The sequence below is a fragment of the Erigeron canadensis genome, chromosome 5 (genome assembly GCF_010389155.1).
Source record: "Erigeron canadensis isolate Cc75 chromosome 5, C_canadensis_v1, whole genome shotgun sequence".
Lineage (NCBI taxonomy): Eukaryota > Viridiplantae > Streptophyta > Magnoliopsida > Asterales > Asteraceae > Erigeron > Erigeron canadensis.
In genome coordinates this window covers 41,341,675-41,363,679 of record NC_057765.1, presented here as the reverse complement: position 1 = coordinate 41,363,679, position 22,005 = coordinate 41,341,675, and the positions used below count along the sequence as shown (strand labels likewise).

Here is a 22,005-nt window from a genome sequence, read left to right as displayed (position 1 = left end):
TATATATATAGAGACATAAGTGTTTTAGTTAGTTTATGATTAGACTTAATGCATCATAAGAATTCTAATGAAATTAAAATTCCTTGCTCACCGTAATGTTGTAATATACATATGACTGAAATTTTTTTACTAAACATATGATATTTTACTATTACTATTACCATCTTACTACTTAGACTGATTATATATTATTTTTATAATTATTGATTTTGTTCACCATTAAATAGCGTATACTAATTTATCAATGTCTAGAAATAAATATGACTAACAACTACAAGTCTAGAAATTACGGGGATAGTTATAGTCATCTACGTTTAGAAAGATCAAATATTTCAATCCTAAACTATTGAAATTCAACGGCTAGGCGCCACTCTCTTTCTGAGTTATTCCAGCTTCATGATTTCGTGCCGCGGTGAACAAACAAAAACAAAAAAGAGGGCCATCTCAAGTAATAAAAATCATCACCACATTTCGTTGTAATCATGAAAGGTTTCGTTTGGGATGAAATTGGAAGAAAAAATCAGATACGAACAAAAGTGAGATGAAACTGGAATAAACAAATCAAAAACAGAATTCAACCCCGAAATTATGTTTGTAAGGAAGAAGCTTCACTGCTGCTTCATGTAACTGCTTCTGAGTAACAATTATCTTCTCTCGTTCTTATTGTTTATATAAGAAAAAGAAGAGAGAAAACTCAACCAACCAACCAACCCACCCACCCAGCAGGCGAGGATGAATGCTGCAGAAACCAACGGCACCGCCATCTCCTCATTCTTACAATACCTCCACCACTCAGTCTCTGGATTCTTCTTAGTTAAGTTCCGAGATGCAGCAACATCTCTTGCCGGCGGAGCATTTGGGACTCAACAACAACAAGAAGATGATCTGGAAGCTGGACCACCAGAAGCAGCTTTAGAAACCAATGTTTTCAAATTCCTTGAGGAAAACTCCAATAGAGCGGCTCGAAACTCTATTTGTGAAAAAGCGCTAGTCATCATTCCCACATTTCCAGCCAATGTTTGCGTTACACTCCCTTGTTTACTATGTTTGGCACAGATTAGATGGCAGCAGGTGGAACCACATGGTTTTCGGTCTCCCACACTCCATAAGTGGTACACTGTCTGTGTAACCAGTCTTCTCACAGAGCTTGTGGCTTCTATTTCCCAATTGATCTTCTTTTCTAATGCTGGTAATCCAACTTCGGTTTACAACATTATTTCTGGTTTGGCAAGAATTGCTTGTTACTTTATCTTCATGGTATGTTTCGGTGTTTTACTATATTCTTGACTACTGTATGTTGTTCTATATTGTTTGTAATTTTTGTTGTTTCAGAACCAAAAAAAAAAACCCCTATACTTTCATTGTATTGTTTACCATGAGATTCCTCATAATTCCATGGGATTAGTTAGATTGACTAACAGATTCTTCAATATGAGGTATGTCAGCTATTATATGATTTAGGCCTATGGGATCAGTAACTTTTTGCCCCATTTATGGTCTATGTAAGCTTTGAATGTAATCTCTGTATTTGCTTTGGCTGTCTTGATGTTGTTTCGACCAATCTACTGATTTGGGCATGCTGGTGTTATGTAACTTTACTAATAGGAATTCGAGTGGCGGACTTCTTAGCATCCCCATTCACGGCTGTTGTGATTGTACATAAACCCTTAAACCACTTGTATGTTGGGGAAATTCGTGAATAACGAACAGATAACCGATATAATCAAACTCTGAAAGGCGTGTAATCACTTTCAGATTGAATCAATTTGGCAGTTCACCCAAACTATTCAATCGGATACAATTCAGAGAATTAAGTACGTTCTGTGTGTATATTATTTGAGAGAAAAGAACCAGAAAGAAGGAAGAAAAATAATGATCAGAAAGTTTGTTACGGGTTGTATAAATCCACCAGAAGGCAGTTATTTGCAAGGTTTCAAAATTGCCATTTTTAGTCCCTCAAGTTCCGAAAATTTAATTTTCGGAGGGATTTTTACTATAGCAATTTAATGGAAATAAAAAATTTCCATTAGTCCCTCAGCTCGACCCCATTTTAGTCCCTCAAGTTTCCAAAAAATTGCCCCATTTTAGTCCCTTAGCTCGATCCCAGCCAGGGGCTCTGCCCCTTGGACCCCGCCAGGGGCTGCCGCCCCTTGGACCCCGCTCCCAGGGGAGCTGCCCCCGGACCCCCGTACCTTAGGGGCTTCGCCCCTAAGGTCATAATAAATTCAAATAGGCGTGCTCTCCGCACCACCAATCCTATATGATGTATTATTATGACAATACTGATCAAACAAGTTAACCCAATTACACTAAAATATCCAACATTGTATGGTCTTGATTGGTTCTGACCCATCAATTACTAACCCCCTTCCCAATCATAATTCTAGTTTTTTGGAGGATTTTTTGGACCTGTCTACCTTTTTAGGGTGTATAAGGCGGTTTCGTTTGTTTTCGTAGACTGATTTCATGGGTTGAGTTGTTGATTATTAGGATGATATTTAGTATCTGAATGATGTGGTTGTGCTTTTGAGCTATGCAGCCCATATGATTCTTCATAATAACTTACAACTGTTTTAATTACTTCTTTTGCTGCTTATATGTGCTTTAGTCTGCAAAGTTATGGCACGTCTTCTCTTTGATCAGTTGTCTACCTGTGTGAAACTTAAATATGTTCCATATGGGATGCCCCAACTTGAAGATCTTGGTTTCACGCTACTAATAATTTTGCTTTTTGTTGTCTAGAAGTTATATTTTGAGTTGGTATATTGTTTTGGAGGAGGAAGGTACTCAATAGTCATACGAGGTCAGGTTAAATTTTAGAGATCGCCTCAGGCTTGATCTCTTCATTACGTGTATGATGGTTCTATCTTTTTGATGCATGGATGATGGTTCCAGTTTGGTTTTATGTGGTGACTAATAGATTCCCACCATTATTTTTTTTAAATTTTTATTTTTGTTGTTTTCATGTTAATTTAGATTTGTCTACTGTTTTAATCTTAAACGCTACGTTTATCATATAAGTTTATGACTAATATTGTACATTTCCTTTCAATTTGACTTGGGGGATGTCGAATGCTACATGAGCTTGAATCATATAGTTTCTAGGATCCACCAATTTGCTTTGGTTGTATTTCAAACCATTTCTCCTTATTAGTACCATGCTAGGAATGATTTCTGCCCATGGTTTAGTCATGTTATAGCTTAATTTAGGTCATTGGACCTTGGTACAGGGCGATCTTTTTACTTTTTTTTGGGTAAAAGGTACAGGCAATTCGGTAATCGGTATGCTTCTTTCTTGGATCGTTTGTCTGTCTTTGTCAGCTTGAGTCACGCTGGATGTGTGTGTTACCATGATTGATGTTTACAAAACGTTTTAGTTAGTTTCTTCATACCAAAAGGTGCTAAATCTATGTTTAGGTTATGTGCTTATTTACTTGAGTTGAATGCTAAACTGTTAAATTGAATTTAAGATCGTTTCTCGTATCTGTTGAACATATGAATCTGCGTTCTGCAGTTTTCTTTATTGTGTGTGTATATTTATTCCTCAGCAATAAACTTGAGCGAAATCATGCTTTTTTTAGTTTTGTTTCTTATGTGACTTATGTTCTTTTCTCTATTCTTATTTAGGGCCACAGAGAGCCGAGGATTCAGAAAATTACACAAGTCATATAGCCGCAAGATGTGCATGCCAATCTTTGGTACTTCAGTAATGGTCGTGATGTTTGTTTGGAATGAAATTGTGTGTGCCCTGCAGTTGTATCCTTTCTTTGATGATGGTTCCCGGTTATTGTAACAAGGACATTGACAGTATATTGATGGCGGTCTTGGGGTGTGTTGGGAATGGAAGACCAGATTGTAAATTCGTCTCCCACCCGTAATTTATTGAATACTCATAGCTAAGAAAATATGGGGTTTCAGGTATGTGTTAGTGTTTTTGGCAAATATGTTCTATCTTTGATATTTGATTCTTTCATCATAGATACCTTTATGTGTTTTTGAACAGCTAGGTAGGTGATGCTTATAGTGGACCTTCCTTTCCCTGATTCTTTTAGTCACTTGATTTTGGTGTTATATGGTAAAGTTATCTGGCATTTTGTTTATTACTAGAAGATGACTCAGATTTTGTTTATTAATCGGTTTTGCAGAACTATAGTCGCAGTGGTAAGTTGGATGCCTGGATTCCCTTTCCAAAATCACCCTCAGATCATCGTGGCCTCTGACACCCATGTATGGTTTGGCTTTTTCATTTCTGATTCAGGTTTTGATCCTACTTTGTTTTATGCAGTTATTGCTTGTTTGGTAGTTAAGGATTGGTTCTTAGCAATCTACTCTATTTTCAATATTCTTCATATCTCTAACTTGATTTATATTACAGTACCACAGCTGGTTTGCTCATGTATATAACTAATATAACAAAACTTCATGAACTGGCGGTATAAGTTAGGCCTCTAGGTGCTAACTTGCTAATGGTGACAAAATGTAAAGCCCCAATTGTCTTTTCTAGGAAAGATGGTGATTTTTTTCCATTTTGTATTTAGTGTGCAGGTTGTGTCTTGTAATATTAAATAGGTTATGTGTTCTAATATTAAATAGGTCAAGTTAGGATTGGGAACGTCTATACATACACTCACCAATTAGGCATAAACACCCACTATACACGAGTATGCTCTTATACAGTTATATGGGAAGTAACTCGCCAGAAAAGTCAAAGTACCATACGGGAAGTATCAATGTATACTCCCCGTATAGTGGGTGTTTAAACACCCACCATTATTTTAGTTGCTTTTATGTTAATTTAGAGGCCTCTACTGGTTATTATATAAGGTTAAGATTGATATTGTAAGTTTCCTTTACTTGGAGGATATCGGATGCTCCATTGCCACAAGGACAGGAGCTTGAATCTTGGAGTTTCTAGGATCCATCCATTTGTTTCGGATGTGTTTTGAAATCTGAACCGTTTCTCCTTATTAGTATCGTTAGAAATAACCTCCGCCTTTGATTTAGTTATGTTATAACTTCTTTTAGGTATTTGTGCTTTGGAACAGGCTAATTTAGTATGCTTTTTCCTTGGATCATTTGTCTGTTTTTGTCAGCATTAGTCATTCTGGAGGTGTTGTATTACCATGATACATGTTGAGAAAAACTGTAGCAAGTTGTGCTTAGATAATCCACCCAGCTTCATTGTGACACATTTAATGATCCTAAGCTTCCTGTAATTCTAAAAGTATAAATTCCTCCAACTGCTCTGTTTTGTATTACTGAGTATAAACTGACATTAAACATGAGTCAGTAGTGCTAAATTGAAGTTCGCCTAATCTGAATACACATATAGCATGTTTATCTATAGTCTCTCTTCTCCTAGACTATTTCAACACCCCGTAGCAGGAAGAATAAAGATATCATAGCTTACTTTTTCACAACATAGATTTAATTTGTCTCGGCTTCAACTAAGACCTTAATTTTAGTGGTTAATGTATTTATATTGAAACTTTGTTAAGATACTCGGTGAAGGCATTAGTTTTTTCTAAACCGCCACACGTAAGATGCATGATCTGAGTTTTGTGAAGTAGCTTGAGTCAAGGGTCTCACATTTTGGAAGGATGGGTACATGAATCTATGTATATCCATGTAGGTTGAGTTATAGTGTGTGTGCGTCTTTTTCTCTAGACCCCGTTTCATTATTTTCATGCTTGATGGAGAATACTTGTATGCTAACTATGAACATTTGTAATGCCGGGTTACATTTCATATGTGAATCGGCTCACTGAACACAATTATAAATGCTTAAATAACATGTGGTTTTTTTAAGCATGTTGCTTTTAGAGATTTGTTTGTATTTGGTTTATGAGCTGATGAAATGTATGGCTAGAGGATGCAGAACTTGTTTTTGCTATAAAAAAAGATCCAGAGTTCGATTTGGAAATGTGGAACCATATTCCATTGTCACTGAATATGCCTGTTGCTCTGCAGTTCTGATTATCTTACTGGAGTTTTGGCTTGTTGATGTTTGATCTTTTGTACAAATTATGTGACTTGGATTGTTATTATTCTGCACATTGCAGGAGGCTGTTACCATAGTGGTGGTCTTTATCTATGTAACTAATTCAGATCCTTTTTATGCAGGTATTCTAAAGTAAATGCTACAACAAAGGTGTCAATTAATTGTCAAAGGTTCTTTTCAAAGCGGTTTCCTGAGAAAACAGCATACAATCAGGTAATTAACTCATCTGCGAGGCTAATAATTAGGAAAAAGTCATAAGATTGTATGTTCACAGTTAAGAATCACGAAGTTTCGGAAAACAAATCAAATTCTTAATATTGGTTGAACCAAGTGATCTGTTAATTATGTCTAAAGTAAAAATGTTGCAGTCTGTTGATATCAATTGGTCGACTATAGACCAACTATCACCATTAAGGACCATTTAGGAAAGAAGCTGTGACCATGTGGGTTTCACATCGGGTGTTATTTGTTACTTGTTTACTTTACGTGCTTATGCAGAAATCATATCGCAGTGCTTGTGAAACAAGTGATAAGAATGCTAATCACCCGGGGCGTAAGCAAGTAAAACAGGTGATAGTAAAGCCAATCACAGGGGCATAAGAAAGTACTTGAGTGATAGTATAGCCATTTGTGGGGGCATAAGCAAGCAAATGGTTGCTAATAAACACAATGGTAGGGGCACAAGCTAGTAAACAAGTGATCTCTGTTATTCACTTGTTAGATTTTATTCTTTGCTCGGATCAAAAGTTCAAAACTGCTTCAGATTGTCCTATTAAGTTGTTTGAAGGTTATTTTAATCAACATATAGTCATTTTTTTAGGTGATGACACGCTGAGGGTTTCCACACGATTTGATATCTGTTTTTGGTTCATTAGCCTGATAAAATGCATGGCTAGTGATTATGGTTTGTGTGGTACTGAATATAAACGCGAGAGTTGATACTTGATAGTCAATAGCCAAGGTTCTTAGCTTGGTCCATTTTTCTAAGATTGCCGCGCATCTGTTCAGCATCTGGATTGGAAGATCAGAGGGTTTATTGATTTTTCAACAATCCAATGTTCGATTCTAAGCTTGCATTGAGGCATATATGAGCCAATATCTCAAGAGTTTCCTTAGCAGCATGCTCATGTAACAACCACTACCACCTGTAATCATGTCTGACGTGCCAATATATATTGTTGTAGTGGCGTATATGTTGTATCTTTAGCAAGTAGGCTCTAGCATTAATTTTTAATATGTGACTGAAGTTGTAAATTAGGAATATTTTTCATTTGTACCTATATCTCCCACTGGGAGCTAGCAACTCTTGTACCGTCATTGTACTAAAAAACTTCTGCTGCAACATCTTAATTATTAACTTGCAACAATAATGTCATTATAGTATTAGCAGTTTTTGATGTTATCCAGATGATTCTACTGTTATAGGCTTCAATGTCACACATTTTAGCATATCCTCATGTTTGATTTAGTATATTGCCTTAAAGCATGACTTGAGGGTTATGGGATGCTACAATGTAATTACTAGGAGATTATGATCTTGAATCATGGGGTTTTTCCATATCCACCTATTTGTTTTGCTTGTGAACTATTTTTCCCTTTTGGTGGCAGGCAACAAGAACTTTCGTCCATGATTAAGTTGTTTTGTAGCTTATTGGGCAACTGCGACTTGGTACAGCCGTACAGGGAGGTTTGCCGATTTGGTATGTTTTTTCTTTGATCACGTGTCTGTATGCATCAACTTTTGACATGTTGGAAGTGTTGTATGGCCATGTTTAGTGTTTAAAACTTTTGTAAATTTAGAATGTTGTAGCTGGTTGTGCTTAGTTGTTCTACTTATAGCAACGCAACTGATAACCTTAAACTGCCATGCCATTCTAAAAGTATAAATTCTGCATATTGCTCTGTTATTTGTTGGCAATGATCATCATTTAATTGGGTTCTTGAGATGTATATTTGATAATAACTTCCATTATACCCAAAGTCGGTAGAGGATCTCTAAAGATTCAAAAATAATCTTTGACTAGTCAAAAGTAATTTTTGTATTAAGGGTCAACGTACAAAAATAATCTTTGAATATGTGTATAGAACACCAATGTACTCAAAAATTGTCTAGATTGAAATCCAAGGGTTAAGAGCACCAACTTTACAATTAAAGTTAAAAGTAACTTAAGATGATCACTTGGAAAAATATCCACCATAACATTGTGCTAACTAAGCATTCTGAAGGAGATAAAAATATGATAAAAGTAATTATTAACTAAACAAATAGAAACAATCTATGTGGAATGTGAAAGTTATTTGGACAAAAAGTAATCGGGGCCCTCAACTCGGAAATGCCAACAATTGGCAACATTGTAAGAATTAATTGGGCCCCTCCAGGTAAAGCAACGTTTTTATACTTTCCTTTGGCTAAATTTTATAAATTACAGTAGCATTTACTTATGAGAATAATACAATATCACTCAGCCTCCCCTGCCACAGCTCACCAGCAGGCAGGCGACGATGAACGCAGCAGAAACCAACGACGGCGCCGCCACCTTCTCGTTCTTCCAGCACCTCTGCATGGTCTCTGGATTCTTCTTGATTAAGTTACGAGATGCAGCAACATCTCTTGCAGTCAGAGCATTTGGAATTCAAGAAGACGAAGAAGCTGCTGCTGTAGTAGAAGATGATGATTTGGAAGCTGGACCAACAGAGGCAGCAGGAGAAACCAATGCTCTCAAATTCCTCCAGCTGGGAAACTTCAATAGAGCAGCTCTAGTCATGATCATGCCCACATTTCCAGCAACTTTTATCTACTTTACACTTCCAGGTTTATTATGTTTAGCACAGATTAAATGGCAGCTAGCACCACATGGTCCCACACTCCATAAGTGGTACACTCTATGTGTGACCAGTTTGATCATAGAGTTTGTGGCTTCTATTGCCCAATGGATCTTCTTTTCTGCTGTTGCAACACATGCTGGTAATCCAACTTCGGTTTACAACATTATTGCTTGGTTGACAAGAATCTCTTGTTACTTCCTTTTCATGTTATCTCTCGCAGTTTTACTATATTCTTGAGTACGTGCGTACGTACATACGTTGTTCTATATGTTTTTGATTTTAGTTGTTTCAAAAAAAATAATAAAAATAATAACACCCCTAATTCCATGGGATTAGTTAGTGTTAGATTGACCAACAGATTCTCGAGTCTGGGTTAGGTCGCCTATGATTTAGGCCTCTTATTTTCCTTAAAGAAATTTTAGTGGATCATAACTTTGTAAATTCCTCATCTATGTAATCTTTGAATGTGATCTGTGGATTTTCTTTGGTTGTTTGGATGCTGTTTCGACCAATCTACTGATTTGGGCATTATGGTGTTTTATAACTTTAGTTGTAGGAATTCGAGTGGTGGACCTCTTAGCATCCCCATTCACGGTTCTTGTTTTGCTGCTTATATGTGCTTCAGCCTGCAAAGTTTTGCATGTTTTTCTATTTGTTCAGCTGTCTACCTGTGTGAACTTTGTTACTTTGCCCAAGAATATGAACAAGCTTGTGTATGGTGTTTTATCTGGGACGATTGCACTGTTAGAAATCTTGCACATGAATGGTTATCCTATTGTTCTTTACGGGCTTATGAATTATATTGATTGGGAATATATGTGCTTTAAGTGGCCAACTTCAAATGCAAAAAGTGGTCAGTTATTAGGCTTGGTTAAGATAATCCTGTTTGTTTCTTCATATCAAGAGGTGCTAAGTCTATGTTTAGGTCTGTGCTTATTTACTTGAACCCTGTCTTTGAATGCCAAACTGTTAAATTGAATCTATGATTGTCTCTCGTATCTGTTAACCGTATGAATCTGAATTCCGTCTGCAGTTCTATCTTTATGTATGTGTTCATTTGTGTGTTCCTCTGCGATAAACTTGAGCGAAATCATGTATGCTTTTAGTTTTGTTCCTTATGTGACTTACTTTCTCTATTTTTTATTCAGGGCCATAGAGAGCCAAGGATTCAGAAACTTACACAAGTCAAATAGCCGCAAGATGTGCATGCCAATCTTTGGTACTCCACTACTCCAGTAATGGTCTTGATGTATGTTTGGAAAGAAGTTGGGAGTGCTCTGCAGTTGTGTCCTTTTTTTGATGATCTAGTTGTTGTAACTTGTAACAATGACATTAAAATTACATGTGTCATGGTTTGGTTTTTAATGTGCCCCAATCCCTTAAGGCTCACTCCTAAATTTTAAATTCTTCTAAATTAACCAATCATATCTTTTTAACTCATTTTATGCCTCCAACCTTTTCGATTAATTAATCCATTTTATTGGCATTTCATGATTTTTTCAACTCAAAATATTCTTTTTCCCTTTTCATTTAATTTAATCAAACAATTTAATAAAACAATATAAATAAAACATAAAACCAATCCTCATATGTCATCCTACTGTTTTTAACTTCGACCACTAACTTAACTATGAAGAATTAAAATGAGTTCTTATTATTGTACAATTCTTATAGTAAGGATTGATTCTTGGTATAATCTTAGGTTCCTTTTGATTTCAAGTTTCCTCTCACGACCTTTTCTTAAATATCGCTAAACTTTTTGTTGGGTTTTTATTATTACACAATAGCATTACTTGAAAAAGTATTGTTCTATGTTTAGTGTCTTAAAAATTAGAGAATTTGAATTAAGAATGAAAAAAGAGTGACTAAAACTCTAAAAGTTTGGTGGTATGTTATAATTAATGGATTTAACAACAAAAACTACCTGTATCTAGTTATAATTTATATACTTTAAATATTTTAAAATATTCACTTTATAATTTATTTAGGTCCAAACTCTTAAATAATATGTGTTTAATTATAATTTTCGTATAAATACTAAAAAAAATTCTAACAAAAATCTAGTTTATAACATGGATCGAGGGTATAGATGTAGAGTAATATAGGCAAATAGGAAACCATCGTTGAATTAGTTGATTGATTGGAATAATTTTAATTGAAAATGTTTTATGTGTCTAATTAGTAAGCTTAAAGATGTGACTAAAAATAAGATACAAATATATAATAAATTCGATAGTTATGATTATAAAGAAGAAAATGTGTCAGGTATATATCAACAAATGGATAAAATAAACATATTATTAGACATTATTTTTAGGTATATATATTTTGGGATTAACAAGTATGCTGCTAGCATTTTCAGTGATGGGAGATTTATATTCACATACGTAAAAAACAGGGAAAAGATTGTATGAGGAAAATTTAGAAGCAATCCTGCTTCTAGCTTCATTCTTATTTTTCCCACGTACCTTTATTCCATTACCCATTTCAATTGTCAATAATATATATTTGTAAAAGGAGATTAGAATAAAAATACAAAAATTTATCTATTTATAAATAAGTACCCATTGAAAATGTGAAATGTGGCTTGAAACAATCTGGGTTGTTTATGAAGGTCAAGGTGGAGGCAGGGGTTTAATATAATATTCAGCAACCAAACATTTTTTATACAACCTACATGTTTCTCTTATATAACATTCACCTACCAAATGTGTTTGGGAAACACCGATGAATGTGGTCGTATAAATCGAGCCACCACTCCCTCCTCCCCATTCCCAAAAATAAAAAATAAAAAAAAATGTCAGATATTAGGGCCGACGACCCAAACCCAGTGTTTGGTGTTGCCGGTAATATAGGATTAGTCGCTAAGGCGTGCGTCATCTATATATGGGCTCGGTTCGTGCTACTAATCGCACCCCTTTGGGAAGAAGAAAATCGCGTTGGCCTTTGCATTTTTATCTATCAAGTCACAATCGGTTCCTGGCTTCCCATTCATGACGCATCCGACAGCAAGTACGGTTTCGGTGGCGAGTTTTCTCGCGTATGTTTTCGCATCTGGTGCTGAAAGGTATATTTATGCATTAGGTTTTGATCATGATGCTTGCTTTGCGATTGTGGCTCGTTTGGCAAGGGCTGCTTGTAAGTGGTTCTTGTTCGCATCTCTTGTTTGTCTACTTTTTCTCTGATCAGGAGATCTAGTGTCACTTTGATTATCCCTCGAGAAAAAAAAATCAGAAAATCTCCCAAAAAAAAAATTAGAAAATTCAAGTAAACCCCCTCAAAAAAACAAGAAATTCAGAAAAAGCCAAAAAAAAAAAAAAAAACCAAAAAAATATATTTCAAAAAAATCCCCAAAAAAATATATTTCAAAAAAAACCCAAAAAAAATATATATTTCTAAAAATCCAAAAAAAAATAAAAAATCAGAAAAAGCCCCAAAAAATATTTTTATGTCAAGCATAACACATTTGTATGTGGTATGTTTGGCATACGGAAGAAAATAAAAAAAAATAAAAAAATTTGTAACTCCACCATTTATAAGCTTTGTAGTTTATTTTTGCCGGTCCCAAGCCCGGATAAAGGAGGAGGGTTTGTGTAACCGATGTTGGGAAACTTTTCAAAAAACTGTGATGATCCGTACAACACTAAGTTTTAGCCGTACACCACTTGTAATGGGTTCGATCCAGGCTGGAGGTCCTTTTCTACCTTTGGTAGAACCTGGAAGCAGCCTCTCTACTTTTGGTAGGGGTAAGGCTGTCTACATATCAACCTCCCCATACACCATCGAAGATGGTATTGGGATCCAAAACCCGTGGAAGACGGCATTGGAAGTTACTTTTTACCACTTAAGGTGATGATCCGTAAACCACTTATTTTAGCCGTGCCCCATAAGACTGGTTGCACAACTATATAGAACCATTGCTCTGGACTTAGGTCCTAGAATCAGTAAGACCGACTGGTGCAAGAGTGGACCTCCTTTTCTGCTTGCCAATTAATGTTATGATTGTGATTACAAAACAAAGAGGTTAACATGAACTAATTGTATATTTTAAGTGTTGGTTTAGGACTTCCCCTTGTCAAAAGTACCGCCCATGACATGTTTGCTGCTAAAAATAATATCTAATGTTTCATATGGGTACAAACTACAAGCCAATGCGTCTTTTTCTAATCAAAGAGGTATTCATGACCAGCTTCAGTTGTCTTTTTTTTGTAACTACTCTCTGATTTTGTAAATCTTGCTATGCAGTACGTACCCATTTCTATACGTGTATAGACAGACTCTTTTTCTTGAATCCAGGAAATTTTCATTGAAAAGCTTTCAGATGTATATATACAGGCTCACTTTCAGAAGAGGTGGGAGTGTTGGACGGATGATGTAAACCTTGCTATGCAGTACATGTTCATTTCTTTACGTGTATATACAGACTCTCTTTTTCTTGAATACAGAAAACTATCTGTGAAAAGCTTTCAGATGTATTTATAACTCCTTATACTAACTTCCTACCATTTAACTACTTCTTTTAATGCTTATATGTGTTTCAATCTGCAAAGTTTTGGCATGTCTTATCTCTGATCAGTTGTCTACCAATGTGAACTTTAGACATGTTCAATACTTATATATATGGGATGCACCCACTTGAAGATTTGGGCTTCACACTACTAATAACTTTTCTTTTTATCTTTTAGTTGTTTGGAAGTTTTTGAGTTGGTACAGTAGACAATCCATAGATTAATACTCGATAAATTTATACCTCGATAAATTAATATCTCCAGTCCCAATTTTAGAGAACTATTGTAAATTAACAGTCGATAAATTACTAACTCGCTAAATTAATATAATATTTCGGTCCCAACACTATTAATTTGTAAAGGTTATGTATATTGTTTTGGAGGAGGAAGGTGCTTAATAATCATATCACTATATGAGGTTAAGTTAGATTTGTAAGATTGCCATAGGCTTGATCTCTTCATTATGTCGATGATGGTTCTAGATTTTTGATGTGTGGATGATGATTCTAGCTAAATTTTATATGGCTGCTATTGATTTCTACCATTATTTTAGTTGTTATGTTAGTTTAAATGACTCTACTGGTTAAGATTGATATTGTACTATTGTAGGTTTCCTTTCAATATTACTTGGGGAATATCGGATGCTGCATTGCCACAAGGATAGCGCTTGAATCTTGACTCTAAAGTTGAAAATATCATAAAAAATTTTTTAGAGCTGTTAGGATTTACCCAGCTGTTTTGGTGGTGCTTTGAACCATTTCTCCTTCTTAGTACAGTGCTAGCAATAACCTCCACCCATGATTTAGTATTTTTGTCATGTTATAACCTCTTTTAGGTATTTGGGCTTTGGTACAGGGGTAATTTAGTACGCGTTTTTCTTGAATCATATGTCTGTCTTTGTCAGCTTTAGTCATGCTGGAAGTGTTGTGTTACCATGATTGATGTTTAGCAAACATTGTAGCTAGTTGTGCTTGTATAGTCTGCCCAGCACCATTGTGACACATCCAATGATCCTAAGCTTCCTGCCTTCCTATAATCCTAATTCCTATAGGTATAAATTCCTCCAGCTGCTCTGTTTTGTATAACTGAATATAAACTGCCGTTAAACATGAGTCAATAGTGCTGAACTGAAAATCGCCTGTATATTCTGAATATACATATGACATGTTTATCTTTAGTCTTTCCTTTCTTTAATGTTATATTGCCCACAAACATGAATAAGCTAGTACCTGCTGATTTTCTGCTTGGGTTGATGGCAATGTTTGAGGGTTTACATATGAATGGTCATCCTGATGTTTCACGAGCTTATGAATTTAAGATTGTCTCATATCAGTTTTTCTCTGTGTTTATTCAGGATCAGAGAGCTAAGGATTCTGAAATCGACAGTCGACACAAATCACTCAGCGACAACCACTCTATGTGCATGCCAAATTTTGGTATTCTATTAATGGTAATGGGGTGTGTTTGTAATGAAAATGTGTGCATTCTGCAGTTGTTACCTTTGGTAAGGAAGGTTGCTCTATACATTTTGGTGGGGGGTTTAGCATCTTTATTCTATTTTTGATTCGCTTGCCTTAGAGTATATCATCCCATTTAGTTCTTGTTAACCTGAGTTAGCCGTAAGTATTCATATATGTTGTTGATTTCACATGTTAAAGTTTGAAGAAAAATAATGATGTTTTTCCTCTGTTTGTCTTGTATATGGTCATTCTGTGTATTGGACACGTGTACACATTCTTGGTTGTGTTTAGTGCTAAAATCATGTATCTAGCTTGTCCTTACAAGTGATATATTATTACCTCGTAAATTGTGAGGCATAATTGCATATGAATTATTGGGAAGATGTGTTATGCTGAGTTCCTAGGAGTTAAGATGGTGAGCTTTCACTTTGTATTTACCAATGATTGCAGATATGTTATATTGGTGTGTAAAGCTGATCCAAATTGTTCTTTAGCAGCTGAAGCATATCGCTCCCAAGTGTTGTATGTGAAAAATGTGCATATTATAAGTCTGTACCTTTGGTTGTTATGAGGTTACTTCCATGAGTTAAATGTATAACAAGTCAATTTTGAGCTCCTTATAAGTCCAAATGTTTTGTTCTTCCTACTTCTGAGTTTTGTTTAATGAGTCTATACCCTTTTGGGTTAACATGCACTTGTCAGAATATTGTTCTCCTAGACTATTTAAATATCTAGTAACAGGAAGAATAAAGATATGGTAATGCCGGGTTACATTTTATAGGTGAATTGGTTCACTAAACACTATTACAAATGCTTAATTAACATATGGTTTCTTAAGGCATCGTATTGCTTTGCTGTTCTGATTATCTTACCGGGTTTTGGTTTCTGGTGTTTGATCTTTTGTACAAATATTATGACTTGGATTTTTATTTTTCTGCACATTACAGGAGGCTGTTATCATAGTGATTGTCCATATCTATGTAAACTAACTTGAATCCTTTTTATGCAGGTATTCTAAAGAAAATGCAACAACAAAGGTGTCAACTAATTGTCAGAGGTTCTTTTCAAGGTGGTTTTCTGAGCAAACAGCATACAATCAGGTAATTAACTCATCTGCATGGCTAATAATTGGTGAATAAGTCATATTCAAAGTTAATAATCATGAAATTTTGGGAAAAATTTCACATTCATAAAATTGGTTGAACCAAGTTTTTTGTTAAGTAAGTTTAACCTTTAAAGTAAACGAGAGTAAGTACCCGCGCATTGCGGCGGTGAGATGGTGAGGGTGATAGGTCATAAAGTGTGATAGGTGATAGAGTGTGATAGCCAAATGCCAGTCGTACGGGCTCCACCCTCAGATTTAAAAATTCGTCGAAAGTATATCGAATGACATCTCTAATGAAAGAGCATGAAATTTTAAGAACACCCATATAATTTTCATTATATATCGATGTACGGTTTTTGAGATAAAAGATTTTGAATGAATTAGATGAATAAAATGATTTATGGAGGAGAGACCGAGAGAAAAAGTTTAAAGTTGTAGGGCATTGATGTATGATAAATCATGCATTATCATGTGTACATTGTTGAATGTTGAAGAGTTGAAAGTTGAAAAGTGAATTTGCTTTATAATATAGTATAGAAGTATAGATATGTTGCAGTATGTTGACATCTATTGGTCGTCTATAGACTAACTATCACCATTTAGGAACATTTAGGGAAGAAGCTATGACCATCTGGGTTCCACATCTGGTGTTGTTTGTTACTTGTTAACGTGCTTATGCAGAAAATTTTATCACGGTACTTGTGAAATAAGTGATAATATTGCTAATCACCAGGGTGTAAGCAAGTAAAATGGGTGATATGAAAGCCAATCACGGGGGCATAAAAAAGTACCTGAGTGATATTAAAGCCATCGCAGGGGCATAAGCAAGCAAATGGTTGCTAATAAATACAAATGCAGGGGCATAAGCTAGTTAATAAGTGACCGGTTTTCCATTTATTATTCTAGAAGTTTCAGATTTTATTCATTGATCCAATCAAAACTGGTTCAGAATGTCCTTTTAAGTTGTTTGGAGGTTATTTTAATCAACCTACTGTCATTTTTTAGGTGATGACACTTTTGAGGGTTTCCACGTGAATTGTTTATTTGTTTTGGTTCATGAGCCGGATAAAGTACATGGTGATTGTGGCTTGAGGTACCAAATTTAAAAGCAAAAGTTGATCTTTGATAGTTAAGAGCAAGGTTCTTAGCTTGTTCCATTATTTTAAGATTGTCCCGCATCTGTTCAGCTTATGCATAATCATGTTGCTCTGTATAGAACAAATTTAGCTTGGCATTCTTAGACACTTGATCCGTGTAGCATATTTCAAGCTTGACTTATGGCTTTCATGATCTTATGTAAATATTTAAACATTACATATATCCTTGGCTATCTTTTAATTTGGAATAAACTTTTAGCCTTTCAGAAAAGAAAAAAAAAACATGTAGTTTTAACTTTACCATGGATTTTTCTATCAATAGACATGAGCAAAAACATCGATGCTTTGATTTCAACAATTGGATGTTCAATCATAAGCATGCATTGATGCATATGACCCAATATCACGAGAGTTTCCTTATCAACGTGCTCATGTGGGGGTTGGCTTTTGCAGTAAACAACCATTACCTCCTGTAATCATGTCTGACATGTTGTAGTGGTATATGTTTGATTTTTAGCAAGTAGGCTCTAGCATTAATTTTTTAATATGTGACTGAAGTTGTGAACTGGGAATATATTATATATGTACCAATATCTCCCCACTGGGAGGTAGCAACACTTGTAACGTCATACTGAAAAACTTCTGTCGCAACATCTTCAGTTATCAACTTGCAATAATACGACATTGATGGAATATCTGGCTCACCTATTAACTAATTTACCAGAGAGGATTATTTTGGGAAGAAACTGAAAGAGTGCCCCTATCCTTACTTACCTTAACTTATTATATCCAGTTTTATTGGTCTTGCAGATATCAAGGCGATGTGGCAAGCTGGATTTCGAAAAGGTATTTCCTATTTTATTATTGGAAGTCCAATTCAGCGTCACAAACTTTTTCCTATGTAAGGTTGACTTCTACAGCCGAGGTGTAATATTTAGTGCATAATTTCGTCCCACTTCTGTTTATAAAATATAGTTCGTTTGGGAAGAGCAGGTCCTTTGTGTAGTTTGGTCATAGTTTGGTCAAGTTAGTGGAAAGCCTTTGCATATATCTTGCTTTCTTCTGCAGATGTTGAGGTCCACTTTGCTTTGCGGAATATAACATCAAATAGTTCTTAGCAGCAGATGTATTTATTAGAACAATTCTCAGGTAATTCTTGAGTCCATACTTTCTGTAACATCCTATCGACACAGCACTTGTAAATTGTAGGGAAAAATCTAAAAGATAAGTAATATTGTTACACAAATTTCTTAATTAGGGAAAAGTAATTTGTTTTTTTACTAAAGTTATATATCAAACAAATCCTTAACATCTTGTGTGTGTATGTATGTTTGATGGGTCCCTTTGATCAAAGTAAGCCGTCAGATTATCCATTATTTATAAGTTTTTTTAAGAGATATATAAATAATGTTTGTGCAGATCACCGTCTTGAATAAAAGAACTACGTGTCTAGTTCTTGAACCGCTATATTTTTGTCAAAAAGTACTTTTGATCATAATTTACCACTTTAGAAAGTGGATGTGGGAGTGGAAGTAAACATTAAGGTGGGAATGACCCACTTATCAAATGACACTCTCACTTTAGTAAGTAAAAAAATACCATTACAATCCAGGATTAAGGTTGGCCATGTCATGTAAATCTAAGAATATCCATTCTAATCCCGGTAATGCCCTAACCGGACCCATTAATACTTACTTAATTAGGAAACTTTAGTTCTCTGTAGGACCCACACAATCAACATAATCCTAAGTTGTCTGGCGCAACTCTTATTTTTATTGGTACATTTTCAACTAACATTTCTAGTATGGGACCCATTCAAGAACATAGTATCCAAAAAGTTGTCTAATGAATAAGTTGGTGATTACTGAGAAATTACCCTTTTGAGACCGGCTTTAATTACCATTCCTATAAATGATTAGTGTTTTAAGCATTTGGCTTAACAACAAACAACCTTAAATTCGATTCAGTTACTCAGACTCCACCCACTAAACACTCCCAAAGGTACAAAAATGATACAAATTCCAGGTGCAGAACAGGTTGTGGTTGTAATCGAGCCAGAGCCTGCAAAACCCCAATTTGACAATTTCTTAACAGCCTCATTTTGGTTCAGATGCCTAGGCCACATCTTTAACCTTGCAGCAATACGATTATACGGTGGTGTAGTTGTCCCTCTAGGCCACCTATGGACTATCTATTACCCTCGAATAGTATTTGGTGAAGAAGGTATCCTCATGCCCCGTTCTGCACTTGGATTTATCATCAATGTGCTGCTTGCTTTTGTAGAAATTAAGTCGCAGGGGCAGCCTGGATTCCCTTTCCATACTCACCCTAAAGCTATTAACATTTCTGTTACCAGTCTCCTCGCCTATGGCTTGATTTCTGCAGGTGAACTTCTCACACGTCTTGAAAACACTTCTATTTATGGCGTTATTGCTCGCTTAGGAAGGATTGGTTCTTTGTGCACTTTGGTTGCATCATTGTTTTATTTGTTTTATTTCTGAGACTGGATATTGTATAAGTTCATGTAAGAGTACTAAATAAAGCCCTGTAACTGCGTAAGCTAATGCTGGAAAGTTGTTAATACTTAAATTCCAGTGTCGTCTTGTACAGATGGTTTTCTGTTCAACTATTTATTTTCTGGTGATCTTCATCGTAGTAAAGAGAATAGCCGGAAGTTGTTTGGATGACAAATATTTTATTTCGGGCGGAGATGTGGCAATATGCTCTTAAGTGACTTCTGCTTTTGAAACTTCCTTGTAGCCTGGTTGGCCGGGTAATATGGATGATGCATGGTTCTTCCTGTAGGAGTTTGTAAGATCTTAATTTAACTTGGTTATGAATGTGAACATGATCCCTTGAGTGCCTAAGATCTTAATTTAACTTGGTTATGATGTGACAATAACTTTGCTTTTTGGCTTTACTTACTTGAAGGTTATTTGAGTCAGTGTATTGTTTTGGAGGAGGAAGTTGCAGTCATCTGTATGAAGTTATAATAGATCTTATAGATACTTACGAAGCTTTTCGGGTTAGAGCATCATGTTTCATAGACATGACCCGGGATGACTATGGACTTCACGTCACTGTCACATCATTTTTTCATCATACCACGGACGCATAACTTTTACCTTTGTATTCTTCTACATCTTAGGCACCCCTATGAAAGTTGTTTGTGAAGTAAAACAGAACATAAAAATGATGCCATCCCCTCAGAATATGTCGGCCGGAAGCCGAGCGACTAGACAAGAACATTGGGATTTGGTCGATGTGGTATATTTTTACTTCGATCACGTGTGTTTCTGTATTTGCTTTAACCATGTTTTGAATATTTCAGGAAATTCTTAAACACCAAAGAAGAATTTTAAACCCCAAAATTACAATATTATCTGCCATTCTGCCAATATCAAAAGATAATACATGCAACAAAGCAAAAATCGGAACGAAAGTGTCTGTTTGAGAACAATGACTAAAGCATGAGATATTACAAAACTTGGCATCCATACGATATGTTACAAAGACAACATAGATTTATCCAAACTACTTATCATAAAATGAAATTGTACCCATATTGACTCGCCAAAAGACTTTTTATTTATTTATTTTAAAAACTAATTTTTTTTTTTGCAAGAAACTTGAGAAATGATATAAAAAAGTTTGTTGTAGAATAAACTTTTTTAAAAAACCTTCAAAATAGCCTTTTGTGAAGCTGTGAATGAATATGTTCACGTTTCGTTCATATGTAAACAAATGACTGTATATAAGGTTTTGGAAAAAAAAAATCTAAAACATATTTCTATAACGTTTCACATATGAATGAATAAAAAAAACATGTGATCCAATACATAATTTAAGAGTAACTAAGGTTCTTAAAAAAAATAGTTGATATAATTGTATAAATAGCCTAAAGATCAAACTTATAATAAAAAAAAAAATCTGCCATTCGGTTGATGGCGAGATGAGTTTTGGGCTTACAATAAATCCAATCTGGGCTAACACATTTCGGCTAAAGAATATAAACAGCCCATTACTTTGAACCAAAAAAACTTAAATGATATGAGGCCCAAATTGAGTTTAGATATTCTTCGATTTCCTCAATGTTTAAAACTTGTACCGCATGTGTACAAGTATTATTATGGCTGAGCATTCTACGCACGTAACATCATCACATTATGGACACCTTCATAAAGAAAAAACCAAAATACAAAGACCTGTAATTTTCTATTTATTAATTATTTTTCATTTAGTAAAGAACATGAGAATTTTAATTCTAACTAGCACTATTTCTACGCAACGGGTGACGTAAATAACCTTTTGATTAAAGAAAATTTTAATTTTTCAGTGAAAAGGTACGGCTACAATATAATGGTGTACGTCTAGCATCGCAATCAATCGGCTTTGACGGTTCGTGAGCTGTGGTGTATATATTACATGTGTAATACTCCACATTTTATATATTACTTAAAAGTGCCAAATTAACAATAAGCTAAACGCACTTGTCTTTCATCGTACGCAATTATTAATAATGTATAAATATTATTCAAAAGAAATCACATGGGCTGCCATAAAATATAAAAGATATATTTTCTCGAGACTTTACCCTATTTTCAATAGTTTGGGAAATTGAAAACCCGACAACCTGATAAAAGAAGAAGAAAAAAACAAAAGGAATTGAACATCTTAACAAGATCGATCGTAACAAAATAAGTGTATATTAGTGAATACACCGGCCAATACATATATATTGATGCACTAAAAGGTTATCAACTAATTAACATCAATCGTTGATTATTATAAAGTAGAAGTGAATATCTATATATATACTAGCATTGTACCCGCGCGATGCGGCGGCGGTTTGGTCATGACGACGACTGGTGGTGGTGACGGCGGTCGTGGTGGCGACGAACTATTATTGGTGGTGGGTGTAAGTAATTGATGTAAAGATATAATGGAGATATTTTAAAAGATAAAGGATTGATGATGTAAATTAATTAATCAAAGGTAAAGTGGTAAT

The 22,005-nt window shown here is 35.1% G+C and overlaps 1 protein-coding gene and 2 long non-coding RNA genes across 10 annotated transcripts; all 3 read left to right on the top strand.

Moving 5' to 3' along the window:
* The first annotated feature begins 1,208 nt into the window (after nucleotides 1-1,208).
* On the top strand, nucleotides 1,209-10,192 carry LOC122602348. 7 transcript variants are annotated; one of them, XM_043775046.1, is made up of 6 exons: nucleotides 1,209-1,257; nucleotides 3,628-4,227; nucleotides 6,124-6,214; nucleotides 7,610-7,701; nucleotides 8,494-8,966; nucleotides 9,976-10,192. In XM_043775046.1, exons 5-6 carry the CDS (start codon nucleotides 8,504-8,506, stop codon nucleotides 9,981-9,983), a joined length of 471 nt encoding a protein of 156 aa, XP_043630981.1. In that variant the 5' UTR covers nucleotides 1,209-1,257; nucleotides 3,628-4,227; nucleotides 6,124-6,214; nucleotides 7,610-7,701; nucleotides 8,494-8,503; the 3' UTR covers nucleotides 9,984-10,192. The 7 variants fall into 7 exon arrangements, 4 of the variants coding, with proteins under 4 accessions (XP_043630981.1, XP_043630980.1, XP_043630977.1 ...); XM_043775045.1 differs by having other exon boundaries at nucleotides 8,491-8,966; XM_043775042.1 differs by having other exon boundaries at nucleotides 8,468-8,966.
* A 1,253-nt stretch (nucleotides 10,193-11,445) lies between these two features.
* Nucleotides 11,446-19,556, top strand: LOC122598961. 2 transcript variants are annotated; one of them, XR_006323803.1, is made up of 5 exons: nucleotides 11,446-11,894; nucleotides 14,690-14,785; nucleotides 15,805-15,895; nucleotides 17,808-17,843; nucleotides 18,066-19,556. It is a non-coding gene; the product is annotated as an uncharacterized LOC122598961 (long non-coding RNA). The 2 variants fall into 2 exon arrangements; XR_006323802.1 differs by lacking the exon at nucleotides 11,446-11,894 and adding an exon at nucleotides 13,764-14,386.
* Nucleotides 19,557-19,706: 150 nt separating this feature from the next.
* LOC122598962 lies at nucleotides 19,707-20,368 on the top strand. Its single transcript, XR_006323804.1, has 2 exons — nucleotides 19,707-19,808; nucleotides 19,929-20,368. It is a non-coding gene; the product is annotated as an uncharacterized LOC122598962 (long non-coding RNA).
* The last annotated feature ends 1,637 nt before the right edge of the window (nucleotides 20,369-22,005 follow it).

Excerpts from the sequence above, each read along its gene's own strand:
- LOC122602348 (XM_043775046.1), top strand. The coding sequence starts at position 8,504 with ATGAACGCAGCAGAAACCAACGACGGCGCCGCCACCTTCTCGTTCTTC.